The 21,712-nt window shown below is 44.5% G+C and overlaps 1 protein-coding gene across 1 annotated transcript in view; it reads right to left on the reverse strand.

The window, feature by feature from the left end:
- Positions 1-21,712, reverse strand: part of LOC146171570 (cGMP-dependent protein kinase, isozyme 1-like) — a 317,967-nt gene that overhangs the window by 212,681 nt on the left and 83,574 nt on the right. Inside the window, exons 3-4 of the mRNA XM_084586427.1 lie at positions 11,204-11,317; positions 2,491-2,596 (exon numbers count right to left, since the gene is read on the reverse strand). Of these exons, the coding sequence (XP_084442553.1) occupies positions 2,491-2,596; positions 11,204-11,317 (220 nt within the window). The remainder of the gene's footprint in view (positions 1-2,490; positions 2,597-11,203; positions 11,318-21,712) is intronic.

Genomic DNA, 21,712 nt, shown 5'->3' on the forward strand with positions numbered 1-21,712 from the left:
CGCACAAGTTGTTTGCGAGGCTACAGAACCTACAGCTATTCCGTCCAATCAAGGGAGCAGCAGCAGAACAAATAATCCGTCAAATATAATCTAGTGTCGGTCCGCTTTTCGGAATTATTTCAGCTATTGGGTATGTAGTGCTGCAGTTTACTCAGAAGAGTAAACGAGTGCTTCTTTCACTAGTTGAACCAGCAAAGTTCGTACGAGCAATTGTGCGAAACCATATCTAAATACAATGCCCACCCAGTCTGGCGACGTGTCCAGCAGCTGTGCAGTGATTCTATTGAAAACACTAATTGTGACATGATAGGCACAGATAAACACATTAGAAAGAGGAGCGGTTATTCACCAAGCAGCAACTAGCCTCTGCTGTTCTTTAAGGAGGAGTAACTCCTTTATTTTTTGCGAATGGCTTTCCAGTGCCCTATTCTTTATTGCCTCCATGACTGCTAAGATCCCAGCAGAATCAAATCCTTCCTCTTAATTTATGGACGCTACATACAGGTAAGAAGGACCGAGGTTTAGTGTTCTAACCAATTGAAATCAATGTTTTAGTAGTCGTGTAATGTACGCACTACAATTATTTTGTTCCACAAAGTTACATAAAGAGTCACCATTCACTAATTAACATATCAAACATCGCTCCACATACGCAGGTGTGAATGGGAAAATTGCAAAGCGCCACAAAAACTGTCTGAACCACGCGTTTTCGACGAGAAATCCTTCAAATAAAGCTTAAATATTTAGTCAGGATTAGAGCTTTTTCCTTCCATGAGCAGTAAACTCCAGGATTGAAGCATATATATTTGATGGAAGCCTCTAAACATTTTCCTTAGGCGCTCCACGCATGCAAAGACAGTAAAAAAAAAAGAGACCCTTACTCCTGTAAACATTACTTGAAATTCTTGGTTTCATCTTCCCTTGGACACTTTTGAAGGAATGTAAAGAACTCGCCGGTGATAGAGCGTTAAAAGTTTTTGTTCAGCGTACACGTGATCAGCATCTTAGCCTCCAATTAAGCTTTCATTTTCTTATAAAACAATGGTCACCAACATGTTTTTTGTGCCGATTGATTCAGCGGGGACGATAGAGGAAAAACTAATACTTGGAACGTTGCTACTTTCATGTGGCTTCCTATAAGGGTACGAAATATGTGGGTGTTAAATGAAAAGTTCATGCGTGAAAGTTGTTTTAGGAACAAAGCTCTTCCCCGAATTATTCTCTTCGTCCTTCTTCATTAGGTGACGTGGTCAAGGGTGGTGGTTAGCAAGCGCCATATGCCGACCCCTGAATATAGATAGCAGTAGCCACGTATTTCTCGCTACATAACGGCATGTACAGCTACAGCGGGAAAATATTAGCACGAGTGACCAACGCACAGCACGGCGGAAAAAATGAAAAATGTATGGTAATATTTGGCAGCACTGGCTTTTGCAGGACGATCCTTGAGACTCAGAATTGGAGATGGCATGCCATTCGCGTTATTCTTTTCGTCAACCACTGCGCTGCATGTGCAGGCCATTTTACGCCGGTCATTATTAATTTATGCTAATCGTTTTCCGCGGTAGCTGTACGTTCGATCTATAAAAACAAACTCGAGTACTGTGTTTTCATTTCAGAAGTCTAGACGTTATTTAGAACGCCGCCTATTTGTCCGATATTTAGAGCCCTTGCTTTTTATCGGGGCAAATTCGAGGACTCCGCAGATGGCAGTAAAGGACAAGAAAAAAAGTTGGTTCCTTGGGGCACAACTTTAACTAAGTAAAGCATTCTCAGCAGACATAACACGTTGACCACGCTGAAGGGATTTCTGCCTCATCCTTTGTGCTTGCGTGTTAGTTAATTCGTCAGTGGAAAACTAGTGAGCTGTGAACGCCTCTCACTGCACCTTTAGTAAAAGCCGGGGGAAAAAAGCCCTGACTCTACTCTGCATCGCGAGCCACACAGCCTTGTGTATATATAGCCTTCGTAGGGGAAACAGCGATCGCATGCTCAAGAAAACACCTCTAGCAAGAAACCTCGCTGTTGAGAACAAGGGGCCGCCGCAACCAGCACGGCGCCAGATGTTGGGACGCCGCACTTTTCTCTCGAGAAAAGGGATTGCGCTGCCTGTTGGCTGGGCGCGCACGCCACGCGCCCTGAGTCCATTGGAAAGAGGGAAACTTCCACGGCTGAAGGCTTGTGGTGGCTTGTCAGAAGAGCGCGAATGGAAACAGCGATGGATATTTTTTTATTTCTCTCCCATTGACGGATTTTGTTTCCACTTTATTACATAGGACGCTTACCCTCTTAAACATTGACATTAGGACCTGCCAAAATAGACGATACAACGCGAGCTGAAGAGGACGCACAGACTGAGAAATTTTCTTCGATCACAGCACCAAAGACCGAATGAGAAAAGAGTCGCCATGGTGTGCACATATACCGCCTTGACAAGCTCAAGAAGAACTTAGGAAGATCAAAAGAGAGGACAGGAGAGGTGTTGGAGACCTTCTGAGGAACTGGATGTTCTCCTCTTGCCTCTGGAGGCCGGTTTTCATCATGATCGCCTGGAAGACGCGTCGGTCCAGCACCCACACTTTGGCCTTGGTCACCGCTGCGACAGAGAGGAACAATGCTCCTAATTCAAAGAATTAATTTACTGGTCTAAGCTATTCAATGAGCTCACTTGTCAGAAAAAAACGGAAGCTCTGCTATCTACCTGTGCGGTGAAATCAAAGCAATGCACACAAGCGAAGACACTTGGAGAAGCTCACGTTTAAACTTTGCTTGACTATCTTTGTCTAAAAATACCTCTTCAGCACTGAAGAAAACGAAAAAGCACAACCCTGTTAGCTCTTGGAGAGCAAGCACGTTTAAATATAGGAATGTGTTTTAGCACTGAAGTCAAAATAACCTCTATAGTTCAAGACCGTCATCAGCACGCCCAACAACTTGTTTTATATTACATAGGTTCGCGCTCCTCAGACCTTCTAGTCTTGCTGTTCGCGTTTCCTCTGTTGCTGATAGTAAATCTACGAGTTGGCCGCACTCGGGCGGCCTTGTTTAGGAGCTGAATCTGGATCGCAGTGGCACCAAAAATGCTATATATACATATATATATATATATATGTATATAGGGAGGGGGTTGAAGCTCGAATGGGTCCGGTAGGTCATAAACTTGGAGTAGGTGACACACGGTGAAAAAACAACACTTTAATCCGACGTTTCGGCCGGGGTCCGGCCTTTGTCAAGGAATGTAGAAAGAAGCTGTCGGTTCCCATTTCTTATATACATGCACAATCGAAGAACACGCGACCAGCCACTGTCAACAAATAAACACGAAAATATCAAAAACAAGATTTCACACGCGTGATGTAATGGCGGTGCAAGGTACATAGACCGAATGACACGCGTTGCGCTTAGATCATGCATCTTAATATGTTGCACAAAGAAAAGAAGATATATCACTAAAGATATTGTTGTCACTATCAGGGCACAAAACAAAATATCGCGAAGTTATAATGGGTGGAGTACATGTCACATTTAATCCTGCAATATTCAGGAGGGGGAGGGGGGGGATTGATCAACTGAAATATCATTCTCATTGGTAGGCGGCAGTAGCAGATAACACGTCAGTAGAATTTAACAGTGAAATATAACTGTGATTTAGCGCGGTACACACACACAAAAAAGTAAACAGTCACTGAAATCGCGGCATGGTGACAAAACTCGATTTTCTGCTCAATGCTATGGGGACAAAAAGAAACAGTTAAAGTTAACTGTTCGTAACAGTGTTGATAACAAAAGGAATCGTGGGCAAGGTTATTGGATAAGTTGTAATGATCAGTGCATGTTACGGCGGGAAGCAATATGATCGTGAGAAACTGGAAAACATGAAAACGATGAGTGCAGGTAAAGCATGACATACTGTGAGGGGCTTTGGGCTGTGACCGTAAAAGCGCAAGGCCATAAACTTTTCTCATTCTTATTCTCGAACCACTATTGCTTTTCTAGACGTGACAGTGTCAATAAAGAATGGCAAACTTATCACTGATCTATACCGGAAACCCAGTGACAGACCTCAGTACCTGCACTTCGACAGCAGCCATCTTAAATACTGGAAGACTAGCATCCCATATGGACAAGCCGTCCGTTTTAAACGGATATGTTCAGACGATCGCGACTTTGAATTTCACTGTGCCAACCTTCGTAACGCCCTAATGGAACGCAAATATCCATAGCGCCTAATAAATGATGCAGTGGAACGAGCAAGCCTTCTTGATCGCAAAGCACTCCTCAAAGCGGAAAAGGAACCATCCGGCCAATCACGAATCAATCTCGTGCTAACGCATTCAGCTTCGGTCCCCAACGTTGCAGGCATATTAAAGAAACATCATAGTATTCTCATGCAAACTGATCGTCTAAAAGAAATTTATCAGCAAGCCCCCCGTGTTGTCTATCGCCGTAACAAGAACCTCAGTGATATTTTAACTTCGTCTAAAACTAGCCCCACTGCACCAATCGGCTGCCATCCTTGCAACAAGTCACGCTGCAAAGTTTATGCACAAATGATTACATCAGTGAAAGCTTTCAGCACTGCATCGAACTTTAATGTAAAGATTTGAGGCAACTTCTCATGTGATACGGACAACGTGATTTACATGCTTGAATGTTCTATCTGCAAAATTCAGTACATTGGCCAAACCGAAACACCATTCAGATACCGATTTATTAATCATAAAGCTCATTGTAATACACTGCCTAACCTTCCTATCTCTAAGCATGTAAACATTACCAAGCACCCCTTTGAAAAAATGCAAGTAACTTTACTGGAATCAGGTTTCAGAACCCAGCATGAACGCGATGTTCGCGAATCATTTTTAATATATAAGTTTAACACGGTTTCTTGTGGTCTGAATGAAAATATTGGCAAGCTAACTTGTCTCTCGTCGTAGCATTTTAACTAAATGGTAGCACCATTGGCAGCTTCTTAAAAGATATTATGTTTAATCGACATTGGCTCCATTTTGCACTGTTTGCCTCTTCGCTTGCGCATTTACGGTCACAGCCCAAAGCCCCTCACAGTATGTTATGCTTTACCTGCACTCATCGTTTTCATGTTTGCCAGTTTCTCACGATCATATTGCTTCCCGCCGTAACATGCACTGATCATTACAACTTATCCAATAACCTTGCCCACGATTCCTTTTGTTATCAACACTGTTACGAGCAGTTAACTTTAAGTGCTTCTTTTTGTCCCCATAGCATTGAGCAGAAAATCGAGTTTTGTCACCATGCCGCGATTTGAGTGACTGTTTACTTTTTTTTTGTGTGTGTACCGCGCTAAATCACAGTTATATTTCACTGTTAAATTCTACTGACGCGTTATCTGCCACTGTCGCCTACCAATGAGAATGATATTTCAGTTGATCAATCCCCCCCCTCCCCCTCCTGAATATTGCAGGATTAAATGTGACATGTACTCCACCCATTATAACCTCGCGATATTTTGTTTTGTGCCCTTATAGTGACAATATCTTTAGTGATATATCTTCTTTTCTTTGTGCAACATATTAAGATGCATGACCTAAGCGCAACACGTGTCATTCGGTCTATATACCTTGCACCGCCATTACATCACGCGTGTGAAATCTTTGATATTTTGGTGTTTATTTGTTGACAGTGGCTGGTCACGTGTTCTTCGATTGTGAATGTATATAAGAAATGGGAACCGACAGCTTCTTTCTACATTGCTTGACAAAGGCCGGACCCCGGCCGAAACGTCGGATTAAAGTGTTGTTTTTTCACCGTGTGTCACCTACTCCAAGTTTTTATATATATATATATATATATATATATATATATATATATATATATATATATATATATATATATATATATACCCGCCGTGATGGCGCAGTGGTTACGGCATTCGACTACTGTTCCCAAGGATGCGGGATGGAATCCCGGCCTCGGCGGCTGCTTTTCGATGGAGGCGAAAAGCAAGGCGCCCGAGTGCTGTGCGATGTGAGTGCACGTTAAAGAACCTCAGGTGGTCGAAATTTCCGGAGTCCTCCACTACGTCTCTCATAGCCTGAGTTGCTTTGGGATGTTAAACCCCACAAACCAGACCAACCAAACCAATATATATGATATAGACCGTTTTTGCGCCGAGGAGCAAAATAGCTTCGAACCAGAGCGCGCAGTGCCAGTCCTCCTCTCTGGTATGTGGGGACGCGGCGATAGCAGCGTGGGCGGCATTCTACGTAAAAAAGCGCCGGCGCTACACAGTCTTTTGCCCACAAAGCGTTTTGAATAGCCTAAACGTGTCTAAGCTGTTCAACTTATGCAAACGATGCGCTATCTTTACAGTGTTTTTACGTTGGCTATGGTTGTTTACATACCCGACCACTGTTCTTTCTTTTTTTCGCCCATTTCTTTCATTCCCCTCCAACAAATGTTGCACTATTAGCAGCATTACACCTAAAAATTACCTGAATCAGCTACATTCGCTTGCTTTCATTGCGCAAACTATCCCATACAAAAATGTCCTAAGGTGAGTATAGAAAATCCTTTGTATGGTCGGCTATAGAAATTTGGCCTAAATATCTATAGCCGCTTCTATGGCTGTCTTTAGGTTTTTCTATAATCTGTTCTATAGAAGTCTCTAACCTGTTCTATGGACTTATGGCTCCCTATTTACTGCAGTCTTCAGCATTTTTTATGGTCAGGTATAAACTTTTATGGTCAGCTATAGAAAATTATTTGTATGGTCCGCTACAGATATTTGGCCCAAAAAGCTATAGCCGTTCCTATGGTAGTGTTTAGGTTTTTCTATAATCTATTCTATAGACGTCTTCAACCTATTCTATAGACTTATGGCTCCCTATGTACTGCAGTCTTTAGCATTTTCTATGGTCGCATACAAACGTTGATGGCCAGCTATAGAAAATACTGTGTGTCGTCGGCTATAGATATTTGGCCCAAAAAGCTATAGCCTGCTATAGAAGTCTATAACCTATGGACTCATTCTGGTATCTTACTTTAAGTATTTGCAGTCTTTAGCATCTTCTATGGTCAGCTATAGAAAATTCGCGTGCGCGCGCGCGTGTATGTCTGTGCATGCGTGTGCTTATGTATGCGCAAGTGTGTACGTGCATGTGTGTCATGTTCTATATCTTCGGTTTTATTTTCAATTCGATGAATAAATAACTGAAAATTGGCCAAAAGCCCCCACGACCAAAATCATCATGGGTCGGAGTTACTCACTGCAGGCGTACTTCCATGTGGCGACAGTGCTCCCACCAGTTTTACCAAGATTGTGACGTAATCCTTTTGTCGTACAGCGTTGTAGTTGATGACATACGGTTTCTCGTTGCATACAGCACACAACTCTTAATCAAGCTAGAGTACAAGTCGCACGAGGGATTCGAACCGACGATATAGGTACTTTCAAATAAGGGCGCACGCCTACTGGTCTATAGCTTTTGGTATATACAATATTCTATAGCCAGCTAAAACAGGGTATATGACTTGCAGTCTGTAGCTTTAGAAGCATTGACATTTCTATAGACGGCTAAAGATAACTGTATGGCTGCAGGTATATAGCTTCGAGAGCATGCACTTTTCTATAGCCAGTTAAAGCAGCCTATATGACGCAGTCTGTAGCTTTGGAGGCATTAACATTTCTATAGACAGCTTAAGATAACTGTATGACTACTAGTCTATAGCTTCAGGAGCATACACTTTTCTATAGTCAGCTAAAGCAGCTTATATGGCTTTCAGTCTGTAGCTTTAGAGCCATTTAAATTTCTATAGATAGCTAAAGATAACTGTATGCAAATAGTATATAGCTTTAGGAGCATACACTGTTCCATAGCCAGCTAAGCAGCGTATATGGCTTGTAGTCTGTAGCTTTAGAGACATTCACATTTCTATAGACTGCTAAAGGTAACTGTATGACTAGTAGTCTATAGCTTCAGGAACATACACTTTTCTATAACCAGCTAAAGCAGCTTATATGACTTGTAGTCTGTAGCTTTAGAGGCATTCAAATTTCTATAGCCACCTAAAGATTTCGGTATTACTAATATTCTATAGCTTCAGAAGCGTAAACTTTTCTATAGCTTGCTAAAACTTATTCTATGACTTGCAGTCTGTAGCTTTAGAGGGGTTCAAATTTCTATAGACAGCTAAACATAACTGAATGACAATCTATATCTCCAGGAGCATAAACTTTTCTATAGCTTGCTAAAACTGATTCTATGGCTTGCAGTCTGGAGCTTTAGAGCCATTCAAATTTCTATAGACAGCTAAAGATAACTCTATGAGTAAATGTCTATAGCTTCATGGACATATGGTTTTCTATAGTTAGCTAAAGAGATTTTGTATGGTCCAGAAGCTATAGACAAAGTGGTATAGATTTTTCGATAGCTGCCTATAAATATTTCAATGGCACTTTATAGCCGGCTATAAAAGTCCATAGATAGACATAGCTGACCGTAAACGTTTACATTGAAGAACATAGACCATTTTTGTATGGCATTACGGTAGCCCGGTAGAGTTTACGGTAGACCGTGACATTCTACCGTAAAAATGTTATGGTAGCCCGTAACATTTAAGGATAAAAAGTAGATAGAAAGCTGCCCTGTCTTGCTTGCGCCACCGCCTTTCTGTCTGAGCCGCATAAAAGTTGGACACGAATTGTTAATCAGGCTTGTAGTCCTTGGCCGACCCGATCAGGCGCATACATTTCAGTAATGGCTTTAACTGCTGCTGAAAAGCTTTTGTTTCAGTCAGGTACTTGCAGAAAGCAAACATTTGCATGCGAAAGCTCCAAAATGCCGATGTGCGCTAGTTGTCTCCTGTTCCGCGGGTCCGACCTCACGTACCAGCATGGCTGTTAATTGTTCTTAACTTGGCTGCTAGACGGCGCCAGCTACGCAAAATAGCAGCGCCCATAATAAAACGGTTTATATATATATATATATATATATATATATATATATATATATATATATATATATATATATATATATATAGGTTTGCGCAATAGGTTTGCTCCAACCTATTGCGCCTCCCCGAACACCGTTTGATCAAATCGGCATCGACCTACTGGGCCCATTTCCGCTGACATCGGTCGGTAACAAATGGATTATAGTCGCGACCGACTATCTCACACGGTATGCTGAAACCAAGGCGGTGAAGCGTGGCACGTCATCTGAGACCGCCCAGTTTTTTATGCAGCAGATCGTGTTGCGCCATGGCGCACCGTCCCAAGTAATCACCGATCGAGGCACAGCGTTTACGGCACAACTTATGCACGACGTATTTGAGCTGAGTCACACGAGCCATCGCAAAACCACTGCTTATCACCCACAGACGAATGGCCTCACGGAGAGACTCAATAAAACGATCGCCGACATGATTGCAATGTACATAGACTCGCAGCACAAGACCTGGGACGAGATTCTCCCGTACGTTACATATGCCTACAACACTGCCATCCAAGAGACTACGCGTTTTACGCCATTTCGCCTGTTCTATGGACGCGACGTTCAGACGATGTTAGATGCCATGCTTCCGTGCTGCACGGATAATCCGCTCATCCCAGACGCTGAGCAGTTTGCTCAGCGCGCTGAGGAAGCACGTCAACTTGCCCGCATCCACATTCAGCAACAGCAGAGAAAGGATACGCGTCGCTACAACCTCCGTCATCTACACGTCGCATACCAACCAGGAGAGCAAGTTTGGGTGTGGACACCGGTGCGCCGGCCCGGCTTGTCTGAAAAACTGATGTCGCGATACTTTGGACCTTACAAGGTTCTGCGCCGTGTCACAGAAGTGACATACGAAGTCCTTAGAGCGGGTACTGTGCAGACCTCGCGTCGGCAACCACGCTTCGAGGTGGTGCACGTTGTCCGCATGAAACCGTATTTCACGCAGTAATGTGCAGTGTACTATGCACTAGTTTAGTTGTGTAGGGCACCGCCTCCGTTTTATATTTGTTTTCTGTACTGACTTGCATCGCCCATCGCTCGCGCCCTGTCTGTGCTTTCGTTTTTTTTTTTAGGAGGGGGAGTAATGCCACCTGGTGTCCCTGATGTTCTCAGGTGGCACCTGGAAGAAAAGGACGCCGAAGTTGTCTCGCGTGCTGTGCGCGGAACTTTGCCTGCTGGTTCAGCTCCGTCCCGTCGTCTAAGTCACGTCTAGCCCTGTTGTACGTGACAATATATATATATATATATATATATATATATATATATATATATATATATATATATATATGAAGCAAAGAAGCCAACAGTCGGCGAGGCCAAGGAAAGCGTTGGGGATGGTACTTTATGTTTCTTTTTTTTTCTTTTTTACTTCGATAAGCTCAGAAATTAGTAATGTAATCTGTTTAGGGGAAAGATAATTAAACACAAAGTAGAAGAAAAAACAACGTGCCGATGGTGGGATCCGAACCCACGACCTCCGAATATCGCGTCCGGTGCTCTTCCAACTGAGCTACATCGGCCGCTGTCCCCCCTGCTACTTGCTTGGGTATTTATGTTGTCTGTATACGAACCTTGAGAGTGTTCACTAGCAGGGGGGACAGCGGCCGATGTAGCTCAGTTGGAAGAGCACCGGACGCGATATTCGGAGGTCGTGGGTTCGGATCCCACCATCGGCACGTTGTTTTTTCTTCTACTTTGTGTTTAATTATCTTTCCCCTAAACAGATTACATTTCTAATTTCTGAGCTTATCGAAGTAAAAAAGAAAAAAAAAAAAAAGAAACATAAAGTACCATCCCCAACGCTTTCCTTGGCCTCGCCGACTGTTGGCTTCTTTGCTTCATGTATTATAACGAGTACCCTCATTTCCCCTTAATTGATCTGCTTATATATATATATATATATATATATATATATATATATATATATATATATATATATATATATATATATATATATATATGGTGCATAGATAGGCTATGTATAGACTGTTGAAAGGGATGTTTTTTGATTCCTGGGCACCTGCGTTCTAGGATCGGATAATTATTTTGGTTGGGTTGCCGTTCCCGGACCAATTACGCTCCTCTTTTCTCATCAATTGATTGTTGCAGCTTCACATTCTTCACAATATAAGGCTTCTTGCAACTTGAGACTGCACTCCCCATGGCATTGTTTAACACAGTATTTCACACTGGCGTAGAAAGGAAGCGTAGGAAGAGCGTACCTTTGACGCTTGCCGTGCGGGTGCAGTTGTAAAGTATGGCCAGCTCTCCGAAAGCCTTGCCAGGTCCCATACGGCCCAGCACTTGGTCGTCCTTCTCCACCTCCAGCTCGCCCTCTAAAGATAATCGAACGCACCAGAATGCGTTAGTTAATGAGAAATAAATAAATCAGCCTGTGGTAATTTTTGCAGCATTTTTGACGAACAGATTGTTTTACTTTATTTTCATCATAGCTACCGCTATCACCATGACACAGTTTCAGCAGGGTGGTACAGGCAGAGGTTTTAATACAGTGGCGTGTACAGAAAATGCGCTTAACACAAGCTAATGCAACTGACACTACAAGCATGCACAGCATAACTAAAGGGGGAAATGAACGGAAAGTGAGAGGCTTGTTGTGGCACACATAAAAAAAACGTCATCAGTAAACCACGTCAAAACCAGCATAAGGAACGTTTTTTTTTTTTTAAAGACGGAAGCCTTACTGTAACACTGTGCGAAAATCTTTCGGAGGGTGTTGTTTTTGTATTTTTTGTTGTTCGCGTTGTTAACAAATGACGGCACCCACAAATGCGGCGTCGGCATACATATTCACCAGTCACCCGCATGCACGTGGCGGCAGAGTGTGACGCAACCGGTATTCACTCTTCGTTCCTGGCGGCGTCATACTATTTTGCTACCTACTTAGCATACATCCGCGACTCAAAAAAGAGGCTAGGTTGCAATAGGCGTTCGAACCGTCGATATATTCCTCTCCACTTCCACGCCTTAATCAGTGGAACACACCACGTGACGTAGCGCAGCGGGACCCTTCAGAGAAATGAGAGTGGCCAAGAGGGCGCCATCGGAGGCGTAGAAAAGGTACAGAAGAACAGCACTACCCGTCGTATGGTGACGCGTGTCACTGGTAGCGGCATGGGGAGCAGTCGCCGCCGCAGGCCATCGTGCGATTCAGCCTACATATGTGTAGGTGGTCCTAAGTGTTTCAGCTCAATTTTTCTCATGCGGACGTTATCACTATGCACTCTACTACTTTGTATGAATAATAATCAAATACAAACTAGAAGAGAAAAACCTGCCGCTGGTAGGGATGGATGGATAAAACTTTATTTAGGCAAAGGAGTTTGGGACTCGCAGATCCATGGGCCCCCGCACGGCCCCACTGCACTCAAGCGTTCATGCCCCGAAGGTCCACAACGCTGGTAGCCCGGCTTGTGACAGTTTCTTGGTCAGCCGGGTCCGTAGACCGCAGCAGGGCCTCCCAGACCTCCAAGGTGATAAGGTGCTCGAAGCCCCGCGGGGGAGGGTCCGCCGGGCAGCGAGCTGATGTGAAGGGCGTTAGCGTGTGAATAGGGACAGAGGGTGCATGCGGGTGTAGGATAGAGGGTATGATAGTAAGAAAGAGAGGGGATGGGAAGCTGTGCGTTTGGAGACGTCTCCAAAGAGTGGCACGTCTATTGTCTAGGGATGAGTGAGGTGGAGGATATAGCTGCCGAGTAGGTCTATAGGCCTCGGTCAGCTCGCTGAAAGTGTGAATGCGCTCCCTCGTGAATCCCAGGTCGGAGGGTTCCTTTGCCCGGTGTATGGTAAGTTGGCAGCCTCGTTGCCGGGGTTCCCGGAGTGCGCCAGTACGCAAATCAGCTCCACTTGGTGAGACGGGTTTTGCGCAACAGACGAGCTTAGAATGTCAGATAGTATGGATGCTACTAAGGAATAGTATGGAATGTGAGATACTATGTAACTCTGCCTCGCATAAAATTTTGAATGGCAGTTTTGCAGTCGCTGAGGATGTAATTTGCTTTCGTTACGCCGGCAGCTATTGCAGCTTCCTCGGCTTCTTCGGAGGTGAGGTTTGCTAGCAGGGGCAGCTTAAAAAATGGGGAGAGAGAGGAGTTTACTGCCGCTTATGCCTGTGCATGCTTCATCCACCCATTCGGTGGAGTGCCACGGGCTATACGGCGCTGTTAGTAGAGATGCATATTTCGGGACTTAATAAGCTCCTTGTGGATGCGCTTGGGGATAGGGAAGAGGTGTCATTGGCGGGTATTCTGACTCCGAGATGAGAGAGTATGTGGCGACCCGTTAAGTGCGTGTGAGTCGTATGTATTGGGCATGCTTGTGGGCTTCAATGAGCTCAATGCTATTGTGTATGCCTAGGGCTGCAAAGCGTTCTTTAGGCATGTTGCAGGGTAGTTTGAGTGCAGCTTTGCGAATGAGTATATTTAGAGCGTGGATGTCGTGATTTGCAAGGGAGAGGTAGGGAGTTGTGTAAAGCACCCAACTAAGGACAAAGGCTTGAACGAGGCGACATAGGTCGCGTTCTTTCATTCCCCTGTGCCTTACTGTTACTCTCCCGCTGGTAGGGATATAAACCCACGACCTCCGAATTTCATGTCCGCTTTCTTACCTACTCAGAAAACGGGTGCAATGCTTTTCGCCTCCATCGAAAAGCTGTTACCGTGGCCTAAATTTGATTCCGCATGCTTGGATGGAGTAGTCGAGCACCCTAACCACACTGCTACACAGACGTATCTGGAGATTGTTGTTTCTTGTAACTAAAATTTTAGAGTCCTCACCAACGCCACCCTCATACCTATCTGTGGAAGTAATACGTCCTGTATTACCCCGAGAGCCGCATGGAACTTGATCGACAAAAACCCTCTTAAGCTTGATATGGCTTCAACACTACCAGAACTAAACCCCTGGCAAGCTGATAAAGAGAAAAATCCGCAGACAACGAACGACGCGTTATAACACACATTTGAAAAAAGCCAGCAGCCAGCGTGGCTAAGGAAAGCGTCGCGGAGTTTTTTTGGCTGTTTGCTTAAATTAATAGATTACCCACAGAGGAAGGTTGCTTTGTTTTTCTAAACTGGATGTAGCTATGTTTCACTCATGAAAACAATTCCGATGGTAAATAGCATGATTAAATGAAATCAACCTTCTCTGTGATTTTCTTGCACGACAACATAAAGGTTGTACATTGAAACAATCAAAACGAAATATGTGCAAACCTCATTAAAATTAAATTACAGACGCAAGGTTATCACCATCATCATCATCATCCTGACTACACCCACTGCGGGGCGAAGGCCTCTCCCATATTTCTCCAATTAACCCGGTTCTGGGCTAGCTGGATCCACTTGACCCCTGCGAACTTTTTAACCTCATCCGCCCCCCTAACTTTTTGCCGCCCCCTGCTACGCTTTCCTTCCCTTGGAAGCCAGTCTGCTACTCTAAGCGACCATAGATATTCTCTCTTCGCTCTACATGCCCTGCCCATGCCCATTTATTCTTTTTGATTTCCACTAGAATGTCAGTAACTTGAGTTATTTCTCTGACTCACTGTGCACGCTTCCTATCTCTTAATGTTACCCCCATCATTTTTAATTCCATAGCCCTCTGCGTTGTCCTAAACTTAAGTAGAAATCTCTTGGTTAGCCTCCACGTTTCAGCTCCGTAGGTGAGTACAGGTAAGAAGCAACTGTTCTATACTTTCCTCTTATATATATAACTGGTATTTTTAAGATGTTTTGTGCAATGACAGCAGTTTCTGTTTAATAATATAGCGTTGTTGGCTTTTATATATTTAAATGCTTTTCGCGGTTTACCGTCAAGGCGCTGCAATCGACGAACGCAAGCCCCGCTCCGCTGCGTCGGGAAAACCCTAATTCTAAAACTGGCCGATCGCCGCGAACGTTGCGCTATGGCACGCTATTTTCTTGGGGGCCCCAAGCCTTGGGTTCCCCTATTCTAAATCTCCCTAATACCTTATACGTAGCAGCTAGTTGGTCTGTAGTTTCTAAGGTCCTTAGCGTCCCCTTTCTTATGAATGAGGATAATGATTGTGTTCTTCCATGGTTCCAGTACCGTCGATGAAACCAGGCACTGCGTATGCAAGATAGAAAGTTTTTCTAGCACAATATCCCCCCTGTCCTTCCACAAATATATAGTTATTTGATCCTCTGCAGCTGCTTTCCACCTTTTCATAGTTTCTATTGCTTTCCTAACCTCGTTCTTCGTCACTGGTGGAACCCTACCGCCAATCTCATTACGGTCCTGACTGCTTTGGCTACTGTAGAGATCTGTATAGAACTCCTCGGCTACTTTGTTTATCTTGTCGACATTCGTGATGACGTTGAACGCCTTGTCGTTTAGCGCATGCATCTTATTTTTGCCTGTGCCTAATTTATTCGTCACCGCTTTAAGGCTTCCGCCGTTCTTTACAGCATGCTCAATTTTCTCCATGTTATACTTCCTTATATCGGTCTCTTTGCGCTTATTGATTAGCTTTGATATCTCTGCCAATTCTATCTGGTCTATCGGTCGGGGGAAGTCTAAACGTGAGCGTGAGCTATTGGAAGCTTTCCTGATCAGAAAAAAATATGCAGATATGCGTCAGTGGGCGTTCGAGACTATCACCGAAAAGAAGTGAAAGTTTTTATTATTATAGTAGCCATTTCACCATGTGATGCTCGAAGTGTATTATCTGTAGGGTGTGTGCGCAGGCAGGAAGTTATCTTAAAATGGGCAATTATTCATCGGAGTAAATCGCGCTGCAAGTCCAGCGTTGTGGTGTGTGCCTTCTTTGTTGTTGTCTTCCGCCTGTATTCGCTGGATCCCTTTCTATGCTATCTGGTCTGTTCGATTGAAAGGTTTCATACCCAGGCGTTTCTTAATCAAATCTTGCGTCTCCTTACACAGTTTACCGGTATCCTCTCTAATTATCCTACCGCCTACTTCTGCAGCGCACTCAGTAATGATATCTCTGAAATTATTGTTTATTACTTCTAGGGTCATCTCGCCATTCTTGGTTAGAACTGAATATCTATTCTGTAGCGAGATCCTGAACTCTTCTGCCCTCCCCCTCACCGCTAATTCTTTGATAGACTTCTTGCTTACTATCCTGTGGCGTTTCTTCTTCAGATTGTATTCGGGACTTCAGCATTTTGTGGTCACTGCATCGCACTTTGCCGACAACCTCTTCATCTTGCATAATGGTGGGGGTTGAACACAGTATGAAGTCAATTTCAATTTTAGTCTCCTCGTTAGGACTTTGCCATGTCAATTTCCGGTTTTTCCGTTTCCTGAAGAAGGTATTCATGATTCTTAAGTTACTACGCTCTGAAAACTCTACTAGTAACTCCCCCCTGCTATTTCTAGAGCCAATGCCCAGGTCACCTACTACTTGGTCTCCTGCCTGCTTTTTCCCTACCTTGGCATTGACTTCACCCATTAGTACAGTATCCTGCGTTTTTACTTTCCGCATTACCGATTCTACACCTTCGTAGAAGCTTTCAACTACCTGGTCATCATAACTACATGTTGGTGCATAGGCCTGTACAACTTTCAGTTTATACCGCTTATTAAGCCTAATTACAATGCCAGCAACCCTCTCATTAATACTATTGAATTCATCTATATTACCCGCTATATACTTATTGACAAGGAAACCTACTCCTAGTTGTCGCCTCTCCGGTAAACCTCGATAACACAGTACATGCCCATCCTTCAGTACAGTATATGCCTCATTCGGCATTCTAACCTCACTAAGCCCTATGATATCCCATTTCATACGCTCTAGTTCCTCGAACAGCACTGCTAAACTAGCGTCACTAACTAGGGTTCTAGCGTTAAACGTTGCCAGGGTCAGTTTCCAATCGCGGCCTGTCCAGTGGAGCCAGGCTTTCTTAGCACCCCCTGCTGCGTCACAGGTCTGACCGCCGCCGTGGTCAGTTGTTCCGCAGCCGCTGGTGACTGAGGGCCGGGGTTTTGTGGGACTAATCATGAGAGGTTGCGGCTAATTACTGCACCAGGGTGGCCAACTCCTGTTCTGGTGAAGGAGTACGTTGTCGGAGGTGTTGACCGGCATCAGGTCACACGCTAGACCTGTTTATGCAATTCCATCGACACGAGGATTTTTTTTTTATCCGGTGGAGAATTGCGCGGCACCAGGATTCGAGCCCTGGTCCTCTTGCATGCGAGGCGGATCTTATACCGCTACGCTACCGTTGCACCGCTGTACCAGAAACAGTACATTTAGTAAATATTACTGTGAAGAATGCCGCACTTCTACGCAGAGTGGACATTGTTTTCCGGCTATTCGGGCCTCTACTACGCACAGGAAAATCAATATCCTTCCAATGGTTTTTAGGAATATGGGAATTAGACTGTGCCTTTGTGGAGTAGCGCAGAAAATGTTTCGTTCTCTCAATGCCTATCGAATGAATTGCCAGTCATATATAACAGCATAAAATGTCTGCATCTCAAGTTCTAATTCAAACGCGCAACCCTATTAACATTTTTGCTTTGGGAACATTAAACGTTTCAAAACGATCTCGAGGCGTCGCAATCTGATAATCATCTTAGAGAATAATAAACAGCCAAGGGACGAGGACGAAGAAAGACGATGTACACACGGTAAGGCGTGTGTACATGTAATCATACTTGTAAGCCGAAGCGGTACGAAGGGGTAAAAATTTAAGCTCACATCGGAGCAGAAAATGTTTTCGCTTAGCGCTGAAATTTAGTAGTCAATATTAATCCCAATGTGGCAATATTTTAAGATCTACAAGTCCACGTACTTACAGCTGGTTACTTAAAAAAAGAATGTAATACCATCGCTGTAGAAATAACACATTTTTTTCATTTTTCTCTTAGTTTTGTAAAAACAGAATTCTCAACATTGATGTCTCTCTTTCATTCACGACACTAAGCGGCAGCCCTTTGACGTGCACTTGTCAACAATATTTGATGGCATTTGTTGTGGGTTAATTGTTCGAAATTGATTATTGAAAAATAATGTTAGTAATGAATAAAATATTTGTGACAATAACTTTATGCAGGTTGCACTATGCAATTTCAGGTAACCTTTAAAATCTAAGCGGCCCTTCGGACGCCAATGAAACCAGACGCGTGATGTTGACTCTAGCCTAGAGTAACTGAGCCTCTCTTCGTTTGCCCCATTTAGCTGATTTGTTCAGTATGAGTTGAGAAATTTTAAACGTAGGCTACAAAACCTAAGTCTCATACGGAAAGTTCTAGATACAGGGTAAAACGAGAGAAGGAATATGGCTACACAGTATAAAATAGGCACTGAACAAAAGTAGAAGGGTAGGGGGTGGGTGGGGAGCCTGAGTTCATCAGTCGAGCCAACGTTTCGACATGTGGACTTGACCCAGACGAACACAAGTCCACTTGTTGAAACGTTAGCTCGACTTCCGAATTCAGGCTCCCCACAAAGACAAGTCCACTTGTCGAAACGTTGGTGCGACTAGCGGACTGAGGCGCCCCCCCCCCCCCTCTGCTCTTGTCAGTTCAGATTTAGAGTGCCATGAGAAACATCTCAATAAATTGTTTCCTGCACGATATGCTTGCGTAGTGATTTTTTCCGCGCCTTAAGAAAGCCCGCGAAATATGAAAATTCTCGTGACGGAGGCGGGGCCTCAGGAGTGCAATTGATGAACAAGGTCGAGTGGAGTGTGACTGCGGCCATGAAGAGAGCAGGGCGTTGGACAGATGTACAAGTGGTTTCTAGTAATGATAATAGTCAAATGAATCAGTCTATTCATACATCCGTCCACACAAAGCCACCCACCCAATCTTATCCGTCCATCTACCAAAACCCATCCACCCAAACCCACCCACCCACCCATCCAAACTCCAAACTCACCCATTCATCCATCGATGCACGCAAACCCATACATACATACATACATACATACATACATACATACATACATACATACATACATACATACATATATATATATACATACATACATACGCACTTACACCACTTTTCGTATTTGACTGCAAAGCAAATCGTCGGAGGCACCGGTGCATTAAAAAATTAAAGAGCACGGCAGAATCTGCCTTGCAGTAATGCGAAAGCACGGATGCTGCTATTGGTTACTTCTGGTTGCTTCTATTTGCACAATTCACGTCTTATTTACATATTTCAGTCTTGGGTACTTTCAAACTGCACACCAATCCCTTCCTGTGCCCTTTTTCGGCTCTACTTCCGGTTGCGTGACGTCACCACCTCTACGTCACAATAATTCACTTCTTGCTCACCCATTTTAGTCTTTGGTACTTTCAAATTGCGCGCGAATTCTTTGCTATGCCCTTTTTCGGCTCTACTTCCGGTTGCGTGACGTCACATCCTTGACGTCAGTCTAATTGACTGCCTAAATAACTGCTTAAGCCTTTGGTACTTTCAAATTGCGCGCCAATCACTTCCTACGCCCTTTTTTGGCTCGACTTCATTTTGCGTGACATGAAATTCTTGAGATCTGCTTTAATTGACTGATTTAATTAACTATTTTAGTAGTTGATGCATTTAAATGAGGCGTCAAGCCATTAGCTAATGAGACCATTTTTTTACATTTTTTCTCTAATTAATTACCTAGTCAACTTATTGACCTAATTATGTTTTCGGGCAGAATATTACGTCACCCTCAATCGATTGACACAACTCATTAACCTTACCACTTCTCAATTACTTACAACTGCTGCGGACACGAGTGTTCGTGCTTTGCCTCTAATTAATTACCTAATTAACTTATCGACCTAATTATTTTATCAGACACAACAATACGTCACCCTCTATCGATTGACACCACTGATTAACCTGTAACACTTCTCAACTGCTGCGGACAGAAATCTGTGAAGTAATGCTAGCGCATTAATAACGTGCTCAGTCTGCCAGGCCATGCGGCAGTAGAAGGTTCCGCACTCTCTTGATTTTTTGCATCCAATAAAAGTTTCCTAACTGTGTTAAGTGGCCGAAGCGTTCGCTCATTGCATACTTTGCACACCATAACGAAGTACTATTACGTGCGTTATACCCCTGTTACAAGGGCAGGGTTAATCCCGGTTACGATAACCGCGGTTACGCGAAGCCGTGGTTGGCCCATGCGACACAGCGGACCAAACCGCGGTTACACCACTAACCGCGGTTATCGCAAAACGAGCTTGCCGACCTCGGTTTGCGTCGTTAATCGAGATTATGACAGCATCTGTTGACGAAGGCTACTTGTCGGCGCCCGAGAGTGCGAAGCGTGCGAGCGAGTCTGCTTCACAAAGTTGAAATTCATTTTCCCACTTTATCACGTTCAAGAATCGATGTATATAATTTGCGGTGTCTGCTGTTCCGCCCGACGTCTTCGGCCGACAGCGCAGCGACTGCGCACTGATGCCCCGTCCTGCCTGCAGTATCGGTTGAACGGCTTGTTGCTGAACGGAACGTCAAAAAATGCAGCCTTAGCTGTATCACGAAAATACACGAGTGTGCAACGCTTTCAGTACGGGATGCCGCGAGTAGGGTGAGCTACTTTACACACTCAGTGGCGGTGGGACGCCCGAGCGCGGCGCATGACGACACCGTGCGCGAGCGTCCCTAGTCGTCGCTAGGCCTAAATTGTTTCGCTTCGAAGCCGCGATGGTCGCCGCTTTGGAACTGATCAATGCTTTTGTAAATCGTCTACTTATGAAACTGCTTTATTCTGAACATATTCCGCCATAGTAAAAGAATGATGGGATTAACTCTGACGACGCATTAGTCGCAGAGCTAGTGCAAGCAGATCGGATGAGCCGCAACGCACCGGCGGCAGCTGGCTTGAGCAGAAACTTGCTTGTATCGCGGCTATCGCTCTTACCAGCAATTTGCTGCTGGTCAGCGATCCTCACGAGTGCTTCATTCTTGATATTGGACTCAGCATTCAAGACGCCAACAAATTTAGCACGCTTTATTTCGGACATCGGCGCTAGCGATCCGCCGTGTCGTTCACGCACGGTTTGCGCGAGGAGGGGCCACCGCGGCGGTGTTTACGGCGGTTCAGGAGGTGCTGCCCTCGTGCGGTGTTTGACAGTGCTGTTGACGCCTCTTAGGACGGCACTCCTGAAAGCACGTTATAAATAAATGCAGCTTCGTTCCACCGCGTCGCTTGTTGTACTTGATGGGCCGCCTAACCGAGGAGGGCGGCGAGCTGTGTAACAACAGCGAACCGCGATTGGCGGTTAACCACAGGGGTACTACAAACAATTGTTCAAACATTTCTTCTAGGGCAGACTTCCATAAGTAATGGGATAGGAGGAACGATACACCAAAGGACCCAGAGAGGGATCTAGTCGCATCATGACATCCAGGCCCATGAAGCGGCGGCCAAGTGATGTTTGCCCTCCTGAGGAACTCTTGGTAAACCAATCAGTCTGAAAATCCGGTCGTGAGTTGAATTTCATATCTTGATAACAGTCGTTCATTTATTTGAAGGCGTCGCTAGATTTCGAACAGATGCCGAGTGTAGACACACTCAGGGCATCCGGCACAGATTTCGCAAGAACCACTCCACATTCGCTAAAATGCAAATGTCTGTTTTAAGTCGTGTTCTCTTTAAGCTTGCTTTAACGATTGGGCGCGAGCGCCACCACCAGAGCGAATGGCGCTAGTTTCGACCTAGGGGAGTAAGTGTGATCACGTGACTCTTCTTGCTGCTGCTGAAACAGACGCT

The sequence above is a fragment of the Amblyomma maculatum genome, unplaced genomic scaffold (assembly GCF_055883805.1).
Source record: "Amblyomma maculatum isolate TAMU_Amacu unplaced genomic scaffold, ASM5588380v1 scaffold_19, whole genome shotgun sequence".
Lineage (NCBI taxonomy): Eukaryota > Metazoa > Arthropoda > Arachnida > Ixodida > Ixodidae > Amblyomma > Amblyomma maculatum.